Below are 20,520 nucleotides of genomic sequence, written 5' to 3' on the forward strand. Positions count from 1 at the left end.
TATATTTCTTTTTCTTAAAGTTTTATTTTTAGTATTTTTAATGGTGTGTGTGGACATGAGTGAAGGTCAGAGGTGGCAGAGCTCGGAGCTGGAGTTGTATATGTGGTTGTCAGCCAATTGATGTGCATACTAAAGAACAAAGTCTGGTCTTTTGCAAGAGCACTCAGTGTTCTTAACCAAAGAACCATCTCTTTAGCTCCTATACATATATATTTCTTTCTGTTTTTGTTTGTTTGTTTGTTTGTTTGTTTTTCAAGATAGGGTTTCTCTGTATAAACAGCCTGGCTGTCCTGGAACTCTTTTTGTAGACCAGGCTGGCCTCAAACTCAGATTCTCCTGCCTCTGCCTCCAGAGTACTGGGATTAAAGGCTTGTGCCATCACTGCCTGGCATATATTTTTAAGAAATAAAGAATAGCATTTGTCTGTGATAGCACTTTTAGAATCCCAAGAAACAGTGAAACACATGAAGATGCAAAAATAATGCAACAATGTTTACAAATCGATGCTGAGGTCCTCCAGTAATGAATGGTACTAGACAAACACAAACACCCGAGCTATAGGAAGTAAGCCACCATCATCCAGTTCTGATCTTCTTGCACAAATCACATGACTGCTTCTGAACTAGGCTGGAGTAGGAGAGGGAAACAGGTATAGTATGCAGGAAAGTACCCAGATAATGCTTCTAGATATTCTGATTTACATTTACTGAGCCAGTTTAGGGGACAGAATAAATGGACACTACTACAAAGAGGTGGCAACTTGTTGGTATGCCTACAAATAAAAAACTACACAAAGATCTTTTGATCCAATAGTTACATTTCTTAAAATACATTGTTCAGTTAATTGTATATACAAACATATAACAAAATATCTAGAATGATATTCATTGTATTCTTGTAAGAGAAAACCTAGAAACAAATGTTTAACATAAAGCCTAGTTACAAATACATGTAACAGTCCTATGTACAACAAAACAGCTTATTCTACAGCTGAATAACAAGATAAGAAATGCCAACACTGGTTGTTCTTCAAGAAGACCTGAGTTCAATTCTCTGTAACCAAATGGCAGTTCACAGTGGTCTATGGTTCTGGTTCCACAGACTCCAACAACCTTTCTGACCTCCAAGGACACCAGGCACATGAGTTGTACACAGACATATGTGCAGGCAAAACAACCATATACACACATGTTTTAAATTAATTTAAAAAAAAAGAAATGTCGATACAAAGAGTAAACAATACTAAAAAAATTAAATAAATAAAAACAATCCTTTGTGCTACTGAGGAAGGACTGTCAGGATTCAAATTCTGTTTCCTTGCCTGTCTACTCACTTCTAGCCCCGCAGAGTAGGAGGGAGCCCTTGTAATTATTGAAAAGATGAAGCAAGATAATTCATGTAAGGCATTTATTATATAGTCTGTCACAGGCAATAGAAAACAGCAATTATTATTACTCTAATAGCACCTATGATGTAACTGTTTATCTACCCGTCCTGCATTGGTATATAATCTTCTCAAAGATAAGAATATGACTTTCTCACTTTCATTTAGAACCCCAAGTACTTTGGCAAATAGGTGGCATATGAATGTACTGAATCAAGGGGTTTGCTTTTCTGGTTCTGCATTCACCCACATACTAAGTCAGTGGCTAAAAGGTACCCAGTGACTAGTCTCCTGGATCCAACCAAGCCTTAGAGTGAACTTATCAGGCCACTCGGGGCAAAGAGAGGGGAAAAGGAACTGAGTTTTTGGCCTTTCAAGGATAGATTAGAAGTAGGACATAAAACCTACCAGTCTCTCCCTGATGACTACTTCTGGGCACTAGGTGCCACAGAGATGGAGAGAGAGGGAATTAGAATATAAAAGTCCTAGCCCATACTCCAAGCAGGCCTTTAGGAAAAACACTAGTAAACATTGCTCTTGGCAAGTGGTTAAGAACCTACGCGTCCCTGTCCTCAAGCTTCCCAAATGAAAAGAGCTCTGAAGGAAAGCCAGGAACCTGGCAAGAAAAGGTGGGAGAAAAGGGAAAACCAGAAAGCAAAAACCAAGCCGGGTGGTGGTGGCACACACTCGGGAGGCAGAGGCAGGTGGATCTCTGTGAGTTCGAGGTCAGCCTGGTCTACAAGAGCTAGTTTCAGGACAGGCTCCAAAGCTATAGAGAAACCCTGTCTCGAAAAGCCAAAGGGGGAAGAAAAAAAAAAAAAACACCAAAAACCGCCACAAGTGTGAAGGATCAGGCAAACAGCTCTGAATGGCTAACCACGGCGCTGAAGAGAAGGAAGTGAAAGGATCCCAGGAAACCATAAAAGATTACGCTTAGGCAACATGTCAAGAGCCTTGTAGAAAATGATAACGCATTTGGGGTTTCATTCATCTCACGGGTGGAGGAAAGTGATGGAATTTTTAAGAGCACAAATGACAACGTCAGAGCTATGGTTTTGAAAGGAGGATCTAGGCAGAAGGATGTTTATCCTGTCCCTGTCAATCCTCATCCACCATCTTTTGGTTCTCTGGCTGCCTCAGTAGTTAACAGGTAACAAGAGATGCCATATCCGGGGACAGGAGACTGCCTTTCAACAGGGACTCCCTATCCTGGCCAAGGGCTTTGGCAAGCATTACTCTAAGAAGAGCTGGAGCATTTCTTTTTTTCCTGTCTTACAAACATCATCACTAACAACAACAAAAACTCGAACCTCTCAGGATCAGCTCTGCCTCTATGGTTTTTATTTTTAGGAGATACAATTAGGAGTTAGTCCCTTCCCCCCACCAAGTGGCAATTTTTAAGATTTGCTGAAAGTAAACAGAAGAGATGTGCGTTCCCAAGTGGCTCGTTCTGAATTCTGAGCAGCTCTGAGTCCATATTTTCCTTCCTAAGCATACACAACAGTTGGGATCCCGCTTGGGAGAGGGCTGGGGAGTAGGACCAGGAAGGGGTTTTAAGAGGGGGTGGAAATGATCACTGCGTGAGCCACCTTTCTCCTCCCACTAAATGGACCTGAGCAAATACCGTTCTCGCTGCTCAAAGTTTTTTGTTTTTGTTTTTTTCCTTTCAGAATGGACAGCAGCGCCCTGGCCAGGGCCCCAGGAGGACGTCCGCAAAGTTCCAGCCTGTCCGTGTCCCGCACGTTTCCGGGACCCCCTCCCCCTGTTCACCGTGCCAGGATGCACAAGCCGGAGGCGCTCCTCCGGGAACGGATCCAGGGACCGCTCCCACGCGCGGCCAGGCCATCCCACCTTCCCTAGCCCACCCGACGGCGGCAGGCGCGAACGCTTACCGAGCCCGGCGCTGGGCGGGACCGCGGGGGACGCGCACGGCAGCTCCGCCTCAGCACCGCGGCGGCGGCGTCTCGGCCCGCCGCTCCCCTCAGGGCCGCCGCCCGGTCCGCTGCTCGAAGCCCCGCGGCGGCGGCGGCGGCCTCGCCTCCATGGCGAGGAGAAGCAGCGGAGAGAGGACTGGGCGGGAGGCTGCGATGGCGGCGTGGTCCAGGGGTCGGTGTGCTAGACGCCCCCGCGGGTCCCTGTCAGCGCCTCGCTCGCCGCAGCCTCACTCCTGACGCGGCCTGGGCTGTAAGGCGCTTCGTCATTGGCCGTTGAGAGACGGGCGCTGGTTCGCTGACGCTGAGCGGGCGTCTCCGCCTCCGCGGGCCCCACCCCTGCGCGCCGGGCTGCGCCGCGGAGTTCCCCAGGAGCCCAGGGGGTCTCCGGGTGAAGACTAGACGTTCCCCGTCCTCCGGAGGCGCCTGTCTCCTGGTTGCAACGTCTTCTACCTCGCTACAGTCCTAGGCCCCTGGGCATGGGCTTTCTTCCCAGTTTACAGATGAGGAGACTAACCACCAGGCACAGCCACGCCAGTATCTTCCAGCTGGGGAGCTTAGGCACTTGAAAGCCACCTCTCCATCCCTTTCCAAATGTGATCCTTTCGTCCGTGAACTCTCCCTCACCCTTGCTGCAAGATGCTTAAAGGACGAAGGATGTAATTGCGAGGAGAGAGGTATTTGCTTAGTCCCTAGGACGGGTCTGGCTCTGCGAATGTCATCTTAAATAAACCAGTCCACATCATCCCCACCCGAACCCCAGGGAAATCTCTCTTGCTTTCCAGATGTGCATGCTGGGCCTGACTCTCTAGACTGGGCCGAAGCACTGCACGTGGTGCTCTGCCGCGGGCGGGGAAGATGCCTTTTGATATATGGCTGGTGGTGGAGGCGAAGATCGAAAGCCCTGAGATCAGGGGCGGTGACACTGTTCTCACACGTCTGGGCGGCGGTCCCTCGCCTAGAGCTCCGAAGCCATCTGGTGGTGCTTTGGGAGGTAGCGGTTCCCAGTTGAACTCGCTTGCTGCAAGACCTGGGACGTCAAGTTAGAACTCTGGAATAAGTGTGTACTGACCAGAGCCAGAGCCTGGGGATGTGCGTTGAAATGGGCCTTCTTTAAACTTCCTTCCCGAAGGTAGTAAAACTCCTCCTTGAGTAAGACTTAAACGTTTGTGACTCAGGTTCTCCCTCAGCGGGGCTATCCCAGAGACAGCCAACCCGAGACCTCTCTATCCAGTCTCCTAAATGTCAGATTCCAGCCACTCCTACATGTCCAAGACGCTGATTTCCTGGGAAGTACAAAGTCTATCAGGGATGCAAATACACAGCAAATCGAAAAGGAACTAAATGAAAGTTCTGGTGTTGTACTAGAACTCGATGCGTGAAAATAAACAAAACCCGACACAAAGCAAAAAATCTGAACACCACTAAGTGCAGGAGGGGCTAGCTAAGAGAGCAGCCCTGTGGCCTTAGAGTAAACCCTATCAGTCAAGTTTTCCTTATCTACACCTAACCTACACTGTTTATTTCTATTTTTATTTGAACTTACAGCATCATAAAAGGATTTGCCATACTAATATTTGGTAACGTAATTAAAAGGAATAGAATACGTGATTCTCCATGAGACCACGTGAAGGACACTGCTGGATTTGACTACACTTGGGAGGACTTGCGGTAAGCTGTGGAAGTCAGAGTGCTGGATTTTCAGGTCTGCCTTGTGGTGAATGACCCGATCCTACCTGACTCTTCCTGGAACCTTCCTGGTACATGCAGCTTGGCAAAGTAACCCATTCTCAGAAAACTGCAAGTTTCTTTTCTCTATATGATATTCAAGCAGTGTGTTTTTTGCATAGGGTAAGAGAACTTCAGACCAAGGTTCTTTAGTGACCCACCCTGGGTAGGAAGGTTTGCTGTAGACAACTACACAGAGGGTTGTTTTTTGTGTTTTAAGAACAGTCTCATTCCTAGCTGCCTTCCTGCTGAAACTGGCTCGGTGCTTGTCCTACTTGACTCCTGGTCCTTTTCAGAACCCCTACCCCATCAGCAAAGCCAAGAGTTGTCTTGGGAGACAAAAAAAGAGGAGCGAGACAAGAGAAGGCTAAGTTGGCGACCCCCCTCCTGCTCCCTATGGCACTGACACCTGCAGGTGAGAGCTGGAGTAGCAGGACTGGAGGACGGGATTAACTGTTTCCTAAAGAAAGTCACTTCCCCTCCAGCCACTTTTCTGTCTAGAGAACGGGACCAAGTGTTGTCCTCTCAATAATCCCGAGTGTAGACCATGTGCTAGCTGCCACAGGGAGCGAGTTAGAGGAGATGTCGGCTCTCAGGAGCCCCACTCTGGGGTGTAGACGGACACCAGACAAATTCACGAGAATGTTCGCTGAAGTGCTGACATGAAACTGAAGCCAGGGAATATGAGAGTGGAAATAAATAAAGACCAAGTGCTGTTCAGGCCACTGTTCACCTCCTGAGGGTCATTGGCTCAAGTTTTGTAACTAAGAGCATACAGACTTTCTGTCCTAACACACTATAGCCACCATCAGACAATCTAGAAGTGTTTTTGTTCTTGGTCCCAAGAATGAATACTTGCCCAGTCCATTAGATAAGACTTGATCCCACCCAAGACCACAGACACGGGTCTGCTTGTACAAATCTCAAGATAGAAGACAATTTATACTAATTTTAGTTTAGCAAATAGAAGAAAAAGTTCCTACTTTTGGTTTTTACGTTGCAGTGCTAGGAATAGAGAACTTGGAGAGTCAATGCTTGGCAAGTATTCTACCTTTGAGTTAGTCCCAAGTACCACAATCCTAATTTTTAGATAAGAATATTTCTAAGTGTATCCACTTGTGAAAACACAGTAAATGTGCACTTTGAGATCTATGTATATCCTGAGGTGGGTAAGTATACAGTCTCACCCCTAACCAAAGAACTATTTGCAATTGATTCCTGCTGGGAAAGGAAAAATCTCTTCTCTCAAATGGAGTGTCATTGGGTATATCCACCTCACTCCAGGGCTGACCCTATGTCCAGGAGTAGGTGGCCAACACAAAACTGACTCCATGTTTTGTTTTGCTTTGTTTTTTTTTTAATATTTATTTATTTATTATGTATACAATATTATGTCTGTGTTATGTCTGCAGGCCAGAAGAGGGCACCAGACCTCATTCCAGATGGTTGTGAGCCACCATGTGGTTGCCGGGAATTGAACTCAGGACCTTTGGAAGAGCAGGCAATACTCTTAACCACTGAGCCATCTCTCCAGCCCCCTTTGCTTTGTTTTTGATGCACTTTTTGGTTTAGTATTTTCTATCTTACTGGTGTTTTTTCTTTTCTTTTCTTTTTTTTTTAGTTTGTCTTGATTTTACTTTTTTGCTTTTGTTGGTTTTAAGGGAGAGACAAAGAAAGAACATGAAGTTGGATGCGTAGGGAGGTGGGGAGAATCTGGGAGAAGTTGGGAAGGGGAAACATGATCAAAATATAGTGTATGAAAAAGGAAAGGTTATGGCTTAACAGTGATGTTTGTGTGTCAAGATGACAAGGGCTCAGTTGGGCTGGCTGGTATGTGCTGCATTCACGCAAAGTCCTCTGCTTTTAATCTTTAGTAACTCTCCCTATGGACAAGCCCAGTGCTTTATACATGTACTTTTTATGAGATTGTAACTGTGTCCATATGCCATTGTTGTAATTTCTCGTATATTTCTATGATTTCAGGTATACTGTTCTGTTTGCATGTTACTTTGGGAGTGAGGCTTTATCATGTACACTCTAAAAGCACTGGCTAGTTCTTCTTTCCCAGAAAGAACTGCTTTTCACTAAGAGCTCAAATGTCTGCAGCAATCTTCCAAAGGGCATCAGGAGATAGTCGAGCAGTGAAGACCTGTGAGGCTGACTGGGGAGAGAATGTGTCCAGAGTTAGAGGTCCTTTTCCTTCCCTGGAGGTGTCCGCTTCTTCCAAGAGAAGATTAAGTTAAACTTACTACTCAAATGGACCACAATCTTCCCAGAACCTTGCACTCCCTATCAAGAGGTGAGACTATTTCCTGTTGCAATAGGTGAGGGAGGTTTGAAAGGCTACAGTCAGAATGTGGTAGGACAGGCTGGACTTCAATGCTAGATTAAGAAAGGTGACAAATTCCACTGGCTACCCGCAGAACATATTTGCCCTTGGATGTTAGGTGCACCGGGCTGTAGCTGTTCTGGTCCACAACCAGACATAAAAATGAGCAAGCCTTCAGGTGGTTTCAGTCCCCAGCCACCAAGTCCCCCTCAGCCTTTGAGCTTTCTTTCAGGGATATCCAGAGCTACAAGCCAGGTATAGGCATCGCTGTTGAATCCTGTCCACCTTCTTGACCCACATAACAAACTGCTCTCAGAGTAAGAAGTTGTTTTACAATGAAATATATTTTTTGAAGGATTTTCACAAAACTGCATTTGCAAATTAAATGGGAATAAAGGAAGTGATACCTTACCAAGCCCAGACTTTCTTGTTTTGTTTTTTTTTTTGAGATTGGGTCTTGATATGTAGCTCTAGCTGGCTTGGAACTTGTTATGTAGCCCAGGCTGGTAGCAGTTATCCTACCTCTGCCTCATCAATACAGGGATTTCAGTCTTGCACCACCACAGCCTTTATTTATTTATTTATTTATTTATTTATTTATTTATTTATTTATTTATTTATTTATTTATTTGAACTCACAGCAATCTCCCTGCCTCAGCTTTCCAAGTACTGGGATTACAGGGATATGCCACCATGCCTAGCCTCTCCTGTACTTTGCAAAGATAGTTAGGACTAGGAGTGTTAAAGGGGGAAATGTCAGAAGCTCTGGTGAGGTCCTTTCCTTAGGCTTTGGTTTCTTTCTGCTAACAAGTGGGGCGGGGGGAGGACTCACCTCATTGACAGTGGGGATTCTGCAGTCCGCTGGAGTACAGTTGGGGCTGCAGATAGCAGGCAGAAAGCTAAAGCTTTGTTGACTGGAGGTTTAGTGCTCACTGAAGTAGGATGGGATTAGGGGTTTCCAGGTCACAGCTCTTGGACAGAACTGAGATGATCTTCCACTCCTGTTTTCTCCAAGCTCAGAAACCACCCAAGAACTGCTCATTACGTATTGCCCAATAGCCAAGGCTCTCAAAGGTGTTTCCTCCAATCCTGACAATGGAATGGTCATGGGCTTCCCATCTATCCTCCAATCTTTTACTACAGGGCAATTTAGAGGACCTGCTTCAGTCTTCCCAGTTCAGAGGGCCTAACTGCGGGTCTAGCCTGGTGTAGTCAAGCTTAGGTTCCAAATCCTTATTGATCTCTATTCAGTTTTATTTACTCACTCAACCATTCATTTAGAGTGTGTGTGTGTGTGTGTGTGTGTGTGTGTGTGTGTGTGTGTGTGTGTGTGTGTGTGTGTGTATGTGTATGCTGGTAAAGGTCAGAGGATAGAAGTATAAACTCAAGTTGCTAGGTTTCCTGGCAAGCGCCTTTAGCTGCTGAGCCATCCTGTCAGCCCAAATTGTTCTTTTATAACATATCTGTTGTTACCAATCTCTGGTTCTCAATTTTCTTTTCTACAAAGAGAAGGATGTTATGCATCTCAGAACTGTCATGAGGAATGAATGAAATAATGACAAAGTATATAGTATGGTTCTTGTGAGAACACACACATGCATGTAATGGTTTCTGGTGTGGGTCTTCCTGGATTGGTGTTTAGATTTTATGCCATCTCTCTCCAGACCTTCCTCCAGGCTATGTATGAGGCTGCTTCTGAGAGAGCAACTATGGTAACTATGTAAATGAAGAGGTCTCTCTGATAAGTTCCTATTTCCAGCCTCAATACAATCAAATATGTGGCATTCTGCCGCATATGTGGCTAAAAGGTTCTGCCTCAAGCATGCTTTTCTTAGGCTAGACAGCATACAACAACTATTCTGAATTATTGTTCAAAATTTATTTACATCTGGACATTCCTGGGTTACAACTAGCTCCCTAAAAGGCAGGCACTTCACTTCTTCTGGACTTGTGCTCTGGCCCGCTGAATCTTGTCAGCTGTGGCCCCATCTGCAGATCCAGTGCAGTGGGACAAAACCAGGCTCAGCTCCGTTTCATTCCGGTGCTCAATGGCCACATCTGCAGCCTGAGCCACGTCCCTGTGGTTTGACAGAAGGGAGGTGTGTTGGGGTGTTCAAGTGCACAGCCCACTCTTACAGCCCACTCCAGCTAGCGCACACAGAGGCCTCCATGTGACTTACCCAACAAGGAGCAGAGCCTTGACTTTCTGCTCAGGGCCCACACGGGACGCGTACTTCTTGGCCTCATATTTGTTATGCTGTTTCATGCAGATCTCTACAAAGGGCTTCACAAGACAGAGAAGACAAAAACTAGGGCCCTTTCTTCTCTCTTAGGAGCAGAATCCCAGAGGACACACTGTACAGATATTTTATATACAGCCAGTGTACCTAGTCCCCTTCCAACCTGTGCAAAATATGGCGCTCACCATTTTTGTAACAGAAACAACTAAACCAAAGGTCTATTAGAGACATGAGAAGAATCATCTTCATGCTTCTGTTCTACCGCCACCACTCCCACCACCAAGGTAGGTGTTTCTGCCCTCTGGCTTCTCAGGTCTTATATTTTCTCTCAGGCTGCCACTATGAAATTTGTCCTCCAGATGTCTGAAGCATCTCCTCAATGTCTTCCACTGCCTCCAAGATAGCCCTCCTAGCCTCTTCCACCCTCAGGCACAAGTGCCCCCTGTAGTCTTTACTGGATAAAGCACCTCTGTCCACCACTAGGTAGGAGGCAGGCTTGGCCTGTCTTCCAGAGTTCCCCACACAGTATGTGTCTGCCCACATTCACAGGGCACAGAACACAGGACAGTGGAGTGGGTGAACAAATGGCCACCATTCCCATTTTCCTTGCTTGGCCTCCTCGCAGGACTACTCTCAGGGGGATCCTTGCACCTCACCAGGTAGCCAATCGGTGATTTCTTGCTCTTGGAAAACTTCTCCAGCTCCTCCCAATCTTCCAGATCTGCCAGGGCAGCCAGCTTTAGCCACCAGAGCCTGCAGGGAAGCTGGACTCAACATAGGTGTGCAGGAAAGGCAGGCGGTTCTGGAACTACATGCATCTAGGATTCTTACCTACCTCTTGTCAGGGATTCGAAAATCACGAGCCAGCTGCTCTGCACGCTTGTTGTGGCCTCCACGGATAAGAGTGGCAACTGTGTCATGCAGAGACAGGTCTAGGAACTGGCCCCCCAGCTCATCTTCTAGACGCCGCTGTAGTCGGAGGAGCTTCATTTGATCCTCTGTGGCCTGGAGACCAGAATGAGGCAGGTTGGAGATGAAGGCCAAGGAAGAAAGGCCAAGAGGGCAGGATAGGGAGCTCTCAGAAAAGGGGGGTCAAACCTTGGCTGCAAATTCATTCTTGGCCTTGTAGAAGGCATCAGCTGCTGTCTGCAGAGCTGCTACTCGCCCCTCAATTCTCTACACAGACAAAGGTATGCAGAGGACAACACATTAGCATTGCCTCTCTCTACCCTTGTGCCCAGAGTCAGCCTTACCCACTAGGGACATTCCTCTGGAGGCTAGAGAAGATAGCTAGCTCCTTTGAAATTAGTGTCATATCCTTGCCTCTTGGTCTCAGATCCCCTCAACAGTTAAGACCAGAGAGGGTGTAACCAAATGCAGAGAGCTAGGCCTTGGCAAAAGAACCAAACAGCAACTACTCCAAAGACCTCACCCTCCCTTTGCACCACAGACCTCTTCAGCAGCATAGCTGGCTCGGATGTGGAAGCTGCCCAACTCCTGGTGATTGTCGTCTTGATTGTAAAGGTCCTTCAGAGTGTCTAGCTCCTGATGCTTACAGAACTGGGTCATAGGCAGATTAGTCAGCAAAGACAACTCACGGGCTCAGAAGGCTCCAACCGTGTCCTCCCCTTCACCCACACCTACCTGTCGATACAAACTCAGGGCCATGGGTTGGTTCCGGAGAGTCATGAAAAAGTCTCCTCGATTTAGTTCATTCTTTAGGTGCAGCAACACTGTAAACACTGTGAGATGATAAAGTAGGTGGGGCCTCCAGCCCAGCTCTGCACATCACAGGGCTCACTCACCTTATCATCCTACTGCTACCTGGCCCTCACCCACACCCTGCTCACCCAGGTCAGTGTCCCCACTCTCAATGGCCTTGCTCAGTGCTAGTTTGCTCCTCTTCATCTTTAAGAGAAGAGGTACCTGCTCCCCTGATCGTGGCTCATACTCCAGTAGCTGCAAGGTAGGGTAGAAGACAAAGAGAGGCACCTGCATAAGGGCCTGAAACCCCCACACTGGGGTGTCTGGGGAAGGTAACATAATCACACCTTGATGGCTAGTTCAGTGCGGCCACAGCCATAGGCTCGTGCAGCAATGTCAGAATATGAAACACCAGGCGTGTCACCCAGCTTCTGATTAATTGCCCGTGCTACATCCTCATCTGAGACATCTTTCTGCTGCACCTGTGAGTATACAAGTCTGGATGTCACCCCTCACCTGCCCAATCCCACAGGACTTCCATCAGAACCCACCCTTTACTCCCATGCACTGTATTTTCTATGTTGCCAGGACCTAAGGTTACCTCACATCCCATGTCCTTGCCTTGTAGCAGGCCCAGTGGGCTAGGATCCTGCTGACACCCTGTACTTCAGGAAGGCGCAGGTACTCGCATATCTGAATAGCTAGGGGGTAAAGCCTCCGCAATACAAGCCTGGCAGACAAGGGAGTAAGGGACACAAGGTTTAAGGCAACATGAGGTACAATGACCTCAGACTGTCTTATCCTCCTAGTCCTAAAAGGCATGTGAGGAGTAGTGCCCACAGGGTCCCATGTAAGGCTGTAATACCACGCACCCTTGCCCTCCTACAGCACCCATGAGCTTCTGTACCTGTCCAACAGCACCTGGATGGTGAGCTGCTTATATCTGTATTTTCCTTGGTTAAGGATCCAGTTGGCATAGTCCCGTTTGCAGGGATCTGCAGACCACGTCTCCTGCCCCTTCCCCTACCATGCCCAGCTGTAAACACCCTCACAGTATGTATGAGGATACTGGCTATAGGTCAGAGGGATCCCAATGTGGTAGTCCCTAACAGCATTGAGCACTCGCAGGTCCTGACACATGCGCACAAAACTGTCAGGTGGAAATCTGTCAAGGAAACACTTTCCAAAGGAAGCTGCCTAAAAAGAACCAAAGAGCAATGGAGAAGAACTTCCCTTGCTGCCCAATCCACCCCATTCCCAGCACACCCTCCCCCAAAACTCCCTCCAGGCCCACCCTGAGCAGACTCTTTTGCATGTCTGGCTGGTGCTCATGTCCTGCAGCTTCAATGCACTGCTGCACAGCCTGGATGAGTTGCCCCAGCTCCTGGATCTCCCGTAGGTACTCATCTGCTTTCTGGCTCTCTTTCTGTGGGAGGAGGCCCAAAGATGGAGCATCACATAGAATACCTCACTGTGGCTCCTAGCCTCTTGGGACTATGTATTTCAAATGGAAATGATTTGGAAAGGCCGAACAGACCCTATCTACTCAAGCTACTGGAGGAGCCCACGACTGCTTATTGTGTGGGGATGGGGTGGGGGTGCTTGATACCTCCTAATAGTAGCACCAACTTGAGCCTGGGCACAGTAGGGATGCCTTGCCCTTCCCAGCCTGTTAAATGCGCTAGCCGTTGTCAGCTCAAGTCAGTATCTTACCTAAATCCCTCCCCTGCCAGGTGGCCCCTAGCGTATCATGGGTGCTCAGGCAGGGGCGGAGGCTGGTCTAGTGAGAAAGAGGACGGGAGAGAACATCCTGGGGTCTTAGAAGTCGGGCAGGCTTACCTCATATTCCTTCTGGGCCTCCAACAGTAGTGCTCCAGGGGCCATTGAGGCAATTTTGAAGATCTCTTCGCTGGCCACTAGGGGAGGAATTTTTGAGTAGTGATAAAGAAGCATGAACATTCTTAGTCTTGCCCCTAATACCCAGATCCTATTTTGGGCCATTGTCATAGGACAGCGTGGTAGTCTGTGGTCAGGAACACTGTACCCTTGTGGGAGCCTCACCTGGGACTTCATGTAGGAATTCATGGGTGCTGCGGGAGAAGATGCGGACCCCATCAAGCTCCGGCACTAAGTAGGAGTCCTCATCTAGCACAAACCTGAGTTTAGTCAAGGCAGCTACTCAAAGACAGGGCAACTCCCCTTCCCTCCCTCTTCCAGCCCACACAGGAAGCGTTCCAAGGATATTGAATGCTTTCAGGCGCATTGCCCACCACCATTAGCCGTCTCTCCCAGGCCACCACAACAGCTCTTTCCTTGCTTCGAGGACGGCTACACCTATAGACAACATCATATACACATGTGGGACACTCAGGACATCAGATATTTCTTCTACATCATTGCTTACACCCCTTTTCCTTGGAGAGCCCTGAACATACTGTGTCCCTTAGCCCATTTCTCTGGCTACATAATGGCCCATCTGTTTCCCCTCTCACTTTTGCACTACCAGTCAAGTGGCCCACAGAGGACCACGGTTTCCTTTAAGGGTTGGCAGAGAAGAGAATGCCAAAGCTCCACTTAGAGTCTGAACGGAAGGCAGGATGACTCAAGCCCAGCTTTAAAGGATGCCTCCTCACCAGACCATCTGCTTTGGGGGTGCCCGGATGTTGCAGTTGAACTCGCACAGCTTCTCCTGAAATGGCACAGCTTGTCATGACCCTGTCCCAGCAGTCATCCTGCTGTTCAAAAGCCATGACCCTGTCCACAATAGCTCTTCCCTTGTTGTTCCAGAACCACACCTTGAGTGACGCTGTCCCCATCCAGATGTAGCCCGTGTCTGTGAAGAGTGCCAGGTAACGATATGTGAAGGATACAGCCATCTGTAGGAAGCTGCTCACTCCTGGGGCTAGGCCAGCAGGTGTCTGGAGCAGGGGCAGGAGGAAACCAGATAAACTAACTTCCCAATGCCTTCCCACTGCTTGGCCAGCTCTTCCATTTCATTCCCACTTAGGTTCTCACCACTGTGGAGCAGGTGGCATGATCCAGGAGGTAAAGATCAGGCCCTACAGCCAGAAGAATGTGTGCCACTCGGTCGTGGCACAGTGTGGTCCAGCATGAGGGTGCACTTTGTAGACCTGTGGCAGACAAGAGGATACTCTGGAATGACCAGAGTCCACAGTGTCTGTCTCTGCTGGTCCTAGTCTAGAGGCACATCTGTGGTACTGAAGAGCTCTCTTAAGTATTAAGGCTTACTTGGCACCTCTGGCATCCGACGGAGTTTGAGGTCACCCACATTGGCACTCAGGGTAAAGCGATAGGCCCCTGTGAGGATGGCCACCCCAGAACCAAACTCAGTATGAAAGATCCGGGCATCCAGGACTCGGTTCTGAAGCACCTCCTAGCAAAAGGGACCATGGGTTAAGAGGTCCCTTAAGGACAGGTGATGAGGTCCACCTTCCCTCCTCAGGCTCCTGTGGCCCCTACATTGCCCATGCTGAAGTGTCTCCGGAAGTCTCCATGAAGCCCATAAACTAACACTGCACCATCTTCTTGTACACAGAGCAGCTCCTCCTCCGCTGACCAGCCGAGGGCCACCACAGGCCCGCTCTTCCACTGCAGAGGAAAGAGGTTCCTATGGCTTTCCTTGGAGTCAGCCAGCCCTGCCCATCACACTGTAGGGACAGGTCCTGTGCTTACCAGCAGGGTGGCCAGTGACATGCCAGAGGCAGAGTAGATCTCCAGTACTGGTCGCACGCTGGCAGCTTTCTCTTTTCTCCAACAGTTCCGTAGCAGAGCTGCATTTTGAGAAGGGACTTCTGCCTTAGATCCTCAGGGCCCAGGTGAGGTAAGCCTCTTGGATTAGTTCCTCACGCCCAGCCCGTGGGAAATCAAGCCTCATGAGGACCCAAATTAAAAGCATTTAAGCAAGGTAAACTGGCAGAGAACAACCTGAACCACACCCCAGATCCCATAATACATAGTAATAGTAGAGGGGCAACATACCAATGGGACCTCCATAGGGAGCAGCAGCCACCAAGCAATCCTTGAGTTCCTCCTTCAGGTCCCAGTCCATGCTGTACAGTTCATATTTCCTGCGCACAGAGATAAACAGAGATTAGCTTCCTCTTGATCCTATATCTAGACAGAATAAGCCCCAGAGGAATGCCTAAAGCTGCCATTTGTCCTTTGTAGGTAGTAGAGGAGAGTCCTTTTATACACGCGCACACACACACACACACACATACATACATGAATGCACACAAGCACGCACATACGCATGCAGGAGGCAGAGAGAAATGATGAGACTAGAGACTGACCATATTACAGAGGCCTGTGAACTACAGGTGAGGTAGCACAGGAAGGATGTGACTTTTGAGGCAAATATACAATATTGGTAGGAACAACTGAGATGCACAGGACACGTACAAGACACTGAAAAGGTGCTAAGGTAAGGTGCTGGCTCTGGCTGGAAACAGTAGGAAAGTGAGAACTTCAGAGGAGACCTCTTCTATTTCTGGTCCCAGTGATGAATGATATTGTGCTCTTTATGTTTAGGGGTCAAACTAGAGTTAGAGATGAAGCCAGTTGTAGAAGTACTGAGTTGACAGTGCCTGAAAGATACCCAAAATGAGCTCTTCAATGAGATAGAGCTAGAGAGGGTCTGGCTGATGGCGTTCTGTGAATCTTGGCTTACGGGAAATGATGAAATCACAGGCTTGACAGGAAGACTGCAACGCTACGCATGTGTATGCATGCATGCTGAATGATAAAGAGTTGAGGCTTGAAACATGCTATCACTGGATGGATCCTCCTGCCTGTTTCTGCCCCTCTTCCCCTTTGCACCCTGCCCCTTTGCCCTCTGACCCCTGCCTGCCTCTCTTCCCCTTTACCCTCTGCACCCTGCCCTTCTATCCCTCTGCCCCCTGATCCCTGCACTTCTGCCCCTCTGCCCTCTGACCCCTACCTCTCTTCCCCTTTACCCTCTGCACCCTGCCCTTCTATTCCTCTGCCCTCTATCCTCTGTCCCCGCCTCTGCTTCTGCCAAATTCTGGGATTGAGGACATGAGCCACTATGCCTGGCATGACTAGAATCTTTTAAAAGTTAAAATTTATTAATCAGGATACACAGACCTTGTCTTTAATAAAATAAATTAATATTAAAAAATAAAATATTCTAGTTATAATAGCAATAAAACTTTTAAGATATTTAAGAATAAGCTTCATGAAAAATGCAATAAAACCATACCAAATTTTCCTCAAAGATAATAGAAGACATGAATAAATTTTGTAAGATGACCCACAAATGCACAACTAATATTTCTTTACAGAAATGTATACATTGACTCTAAAGTTCACGGTTGGAAAAGGGACTCTTTGAAACAAAATAGTGGAAGCTATTTAAGAGCATTCAAAAATATAATATACACTCGTACATCCATGTATATCATGTATATCAGATATAAAACATACTATATAAACTAATTAAAACTGCTGTTTGGGGATAGAAATAAGAAAACAGATGAGGGGCTGGAGGGTTGGTCACAGTTAAAAGCTCATACTACTCATACAGAGAACCAGAGTTCCTTCACTACCCCATCACTCCAGGGGACCTTATTCCCTCATCTGCATTGAGGGCACCTGTACTCACAATGCATGTACCCCCTACACACACTTTAGAAATAATAAAAATAATTATCAGAAAAAGAGTCAAGTACAGTAGTGCACACCTGAGAGAGTGAGGAAGGCAGATCTCTAAAAGTTCAAGGCCAGACTGGTTATATAGTAAGACCCTATCTCAAAAACGAAAACCTAAAACAAAACCAAAAACACATCAATGAAGGAAAACAGCGTCCAGAAAAGATGCAGAAATTGAGCATGATAAAGATGGTGCTTCATACTGGTCCAAAACATCCTGGATGTTGGCAGTACAGACTAATACCACCATGCCCGGTTTATGTGGTGCTGAGGACTGAGACCAAGACTTCAAGTATGCCAGGCAAGCACTCTAAAAACTGGTCCAGTTGTCCCTTTTAAAAGAAACGTTTTTGAGTGAGAGAGAGAGAGAGAGAGAGAGAGAGAGAGAGAGAGAGAGAGAAATTATACCCACATGAGATGGCTCAGTGGTTAAAAAGCACAGGCCACTCTTGCAGAGGACCTGGGTTCTGTTCCCAGCACCCACATGGTGGCTCACACCTGTCTGTAACTCCACTTCTAGGGGATCCAACACCTTCTTCTGGCCTCCATGGGCACTAGGCATGCACATGGTACACAGATATACATGTAGGCAAAACACCCATACACATAAAAACAAAGAATTAGAACATCAGAGTTTTGGAATTTTTGTTTTTAGACAGGGTCTTACCCTGTAGCTCAGACTGGCCTCAAACTCAAGTTGATCTTCCTGCTTCTATCTCCTTCATGCTGAGACACATAGTGGCTTGAAAATTAAAAAATTTTACAATACATATACATTTGATATTTCATTACTAAATTCACTGAATGAAAATATGGGAAAAATATTTTTCATTCAGACCTAGTGTGCCAGTTACAAACTGACGGCCATTCAGTTCAAAATGTTCAAGTTTTACCATGACCTTTAATCCTTCAAGCCTTTCTTTCAGTAAGCCCAATGTGACTTTCTCAGTAGAGGGCGCTAGAAGAACACTAGACCAACACAGAACAAGAATTTGAATGCTTTCTTGTTGCTGCCTGTGGTCATTGGGTATAAAGATACCTGGTGGTGGCGCTCAACTCCACTAATGTGAATACATTTGGAAAACACTGCCTAGGCCCTGATTACTTTCTCAGGGCTCTCTGCAGACACTACACTCCAAGCTTTCTGTTCATATCGGCCATCCACTTGTCTGTACACCTTCATATCTGGCTATATACATATTTTGTATACTAGTATGTTTCCAGCCTTTATATGCTGTACATCCAGACTTTGGGTGTGACTTGCCTTAAGGATGCTGTATTCCAGGCCTCCTAACTGTCCCTTTCTCTCCATTCTTGTATGTTCACACCTTGCTTAGACTGGTAACTAATCATGACCTGAGCAGAAAGCTTCTTTGACAGGTCTATGATAATCTCTTGTAGCTATACAGTTGCTATTGCTGAAAATCAACACAATTTTAATCACAACAGCTGAGTTTACCAACATAACATATTTTATGTGGAAGTTAGGGTACTGATCAGGAAACAATGGGATCCTGAAACCTAAATAGGGGTACGTAGTTAGGTCCAGATGAAACTGACCATTTTGGAGCCTCTCTTCCTGGTCAAAGTAACTTGTCTGTCATCTCTGGAACCAGCTACCCTCAACCTGAAAACCCTATCATAATCTCATTCACAGAAGATGTGATGGAAGTTGCCCTGTCCAAGGCTGAGCTGGCTAACACAATGCTGAGTGTTTAAAATATATCCCCACTATGGCACAATTTTCAAGGGTCCAATCTGCACTGGGCTCTGAAGAGGCAGAGATTTGTTCCTATTGGAACAGAGAAACATATGGGTAGATTCACCTTTCTTGCCCATTATGCATTTGTCAGCACTCAGAATCTCTTGACTTATAGACTGCTTTATTCACTATTGCAGAAATCTTCAAAGCACTGCATCTCCTCAATGAGCTCATATTCTCACACAGAGTTAAGAAGTCAGCTCTGGGCCACAGAATCGATTGGTCTTGCCATATATTCTAACCCCCCCAGGAAGCAACCAAATGTCAGGCTGTCCGCTGCTATGATAGAGACGTAAGAGAGCTCAGTAGAAGAAAAATTTGCTTTGGCTCACAGAATCTGTAGTGGGCTGAATGAGAATGGCTCCTATGGGCTCGCTCATATATTTGGATGTTTGGTCCCTGGTTAGTGGAAATGTTTGGGGAAGGATTAGGAAGTGTGGCCTTGTTGTAGATGTGTCTCTGGGGCCACGGTCTTGCTCTCTTTGCCTCCAACTTGTGGATTATAATGTAAGCTTGTAGCTGCTGCCCCAGCACCATGCCTGCATGCCTGCTGTCATGCCTCCTGTCATGATGGACATGGACTCACCCTCTAAAACTGTAAGCAAGTCCCCAATTATTTTATAAGCTGGCTTGGTCATGGTGTCTCTTCACAGCAATAGAAAAGTAACTAAGGCATTATAAAAAGCTTCAGTACAAGGTCAGACTTCAGCTGTGAGACAAAGCAGAACATCATGATGGCAAGAGCATGTGGCAGTGGCTGCTTATGAAAGTTAGGAATCAGGGAAACAGAAGGGGCTGGGGACAAGGTACATCTTTCACTGTATGCCTCCAGATACCCACTTCCTACAATTAGGCCCCACCTCCCACAGTTCTACAATCTTCAAACACTATTTCAATTTTGAATCCCTCAACATATGAAAGCATTGATTAGGCCAGAGACCCCATGATTAACTGCTTCCCCTCAAGCCTAGCTAGCAACCAAGCCCCCAAAACATACAGTTAATGGGGAATATTTTATATCCAGACCACAGCACCAAGTTAACAGATAATGAAGTAAGCACTAACTGGAAGTCAAACTACCCTTAAGAATGGATTCTGCCTTATCCTTTGGATCAGAAACCACTGCAAGAGGCAGTTTTCTCCACAGAACACATGAGACCTGGATCTAAGGGTAGAAGTACAGTAGCTTCTTGTTCTGGAAACTGTGGTCTGTTGGCTTGCAGAGCTGAGTCTTCTAGGGGCTAATGGGTCTATCAGGAGAGGCGACAATGGATTTACTGAATTGGAAGGTAAGAGTGCCACCTTGAGCTGTTCTGACAACAGGCATAAAAAGGGGGCTTAGTTTACTAAAGTGGGCTATTCTTCTTAAAAGGGCAGGAAGGACTATGCCTAAAGTCTGGGGGCTGCTCTGTGGCATCTCTGGGTTTTCATGTCCAATACCAATGGTCAATGAGAAACTTCAAGAACCAAACACAGCAGCATGACTGAAGAAGGAAGGCTTGGTCACTCTACTGGGGAGGAAACAAGGACAAAGGATGTTCTGGCTGGGAGCATAGTTATAGGGGATACGCAAGAGCAGCTAAAAGCTGCAGGTAGCAACTGTGACCTTTTATGACTGATAATAGATACAAGACCAGTGTCACTTTGCACATTTTCTCTATACTAGTTATAGATACGTATGTATGTACACACTAGCCTTTATTTTCTTCCCTTTCTCATTGTACTTTTTTTTTTTTTTTTGGTTTTTCGAG

The 20,520-nt window shown here is 46.8% G+C and overlaps 2 protein-coding genes across 9 annotated transcripts in view; both read right to left on the reverse strand.

Moving 5' to 3' along the window:
- Positions 1–3,517, reverse strand: part of Ptpra (protein tyrosine phosphatase, receptor type A) — a 102,578-nt gene extending 99,061 nt beyond the window's left edge. For 4 of the 8 annotated variants that reach the window (XM_026788529.1, XM_026788528.1, XM_026788530.1 and 1 more), the window contains exon 1: positions 3,277–3,341. The gene's annotated coding sequence lies outside the window, so the exon portion shown is untranslated. Of the gene's footprint in view, positions 1–3,276 lie in introns of all 8 variants that reach the window. The other 4 variants (XM_005365611.3, XM_013353185.2, XM_026788525.1 and 1 more) reach the window with 3 other exon arrangements.
- A 5,175-nt stretch (positions 3,518–8,692) lies between these two features.
- Vps16 (VPS16, CORVET/HOPS core subunit) overlaps positions 8,693–20,520 on the reverse strand; it is an 18,933-nt gene continuing 7,105 nt past the window's right edge. The window contains exons 2-24 of the mRNA XM_005365615.3: positions 15,316–15,404; positions 15,010–15,107; positions 14,797–14,925; positions 14,566–14,710; positions 14,332–14,447; positions 14,112–14,234; positions 13,950–14,005; positions 13,561–13,650; positions 13,378–13,472; positions 13,156–13,232; positions 12,611–12,742; positions 12,386–12,513; positions 12,224–12,259; positions 11,938–12,046; positions 11,664–11,798; positions 11,463–11,571; positions 11,257–11,354; positions 11,065–11,172; positions 10,711–10,788; positions 10,448–10,617; positions 10,269–10,365; positions 9,553–9,656; positions 8,693–9,450 (exon numbers count right to left, since the gene is read on the reverse strand). Coding sequence (XP_005365672.1) covers positions 9,306–9,450; positions 9,553–9,656; positions 10,269–10,365; positions 10,448–10,617; positions 10,711–10,788; positions 11,065–11,172; positions 11,257–11,354; positions 11,463–11,571; positions 11,664–11,798; positions 11,938–12,046; positions 12,224–12,259; positions 12,386–12,513; positions 12,611–12,742; positions 13,156–13,232; positions 13,378–13,472; positions 13,561–13,650; positions 13,950–14,005; positions 14,112–14,234; positions 14,332–14,447; positions 14,566–14,710; positions 14,797–14,925; positions 15,010–15,107; positions 15,316–15,404 — 2,467 coding nt within the window. The 3' untranslated portion in view covers positions 8,693–9,305. The remainder of the gene's footprint in view (positions 9,451–9,552; positions 9,657–10,268; positions 10,366–10,447; positions 10,618–10,710; positions 10,789–11,064; positions 11,173–11,256; positions 11,355–11,462; positions 11,572–11,663; positions 11,799–11,937; positions 12,047–12,223; positions 12,260–12,385; positions 12,514–12,610; positions 12,743–13,155; positions 13,233–13,377; positions 13,473–13,560; positions 13,651–13,949; positions 14,006–14,111; positions 14,235–14,331; positions 14,448–14,565; positions 14,711–14,796; positions 14,926–15,009; positions 15,108–15,315; positions 15,405–20,520) is intronic.

Source organism: Microtus ochrogaster, unplaced genomic scaffold (assembly GCF_000317375.1).
Source record: "Microtus ochrogaster isolate Prairie Vole_2 unplaced genomic scaffold, MicOch1.0 UNK3, whole genome shotgun sequence".
Taxonomy (NCBI): Eukaryota; Metazoa; Chordata; class Mammalia; order Rodentia; family Cricetidae; genus Microtus; species Microtus ochrogaster.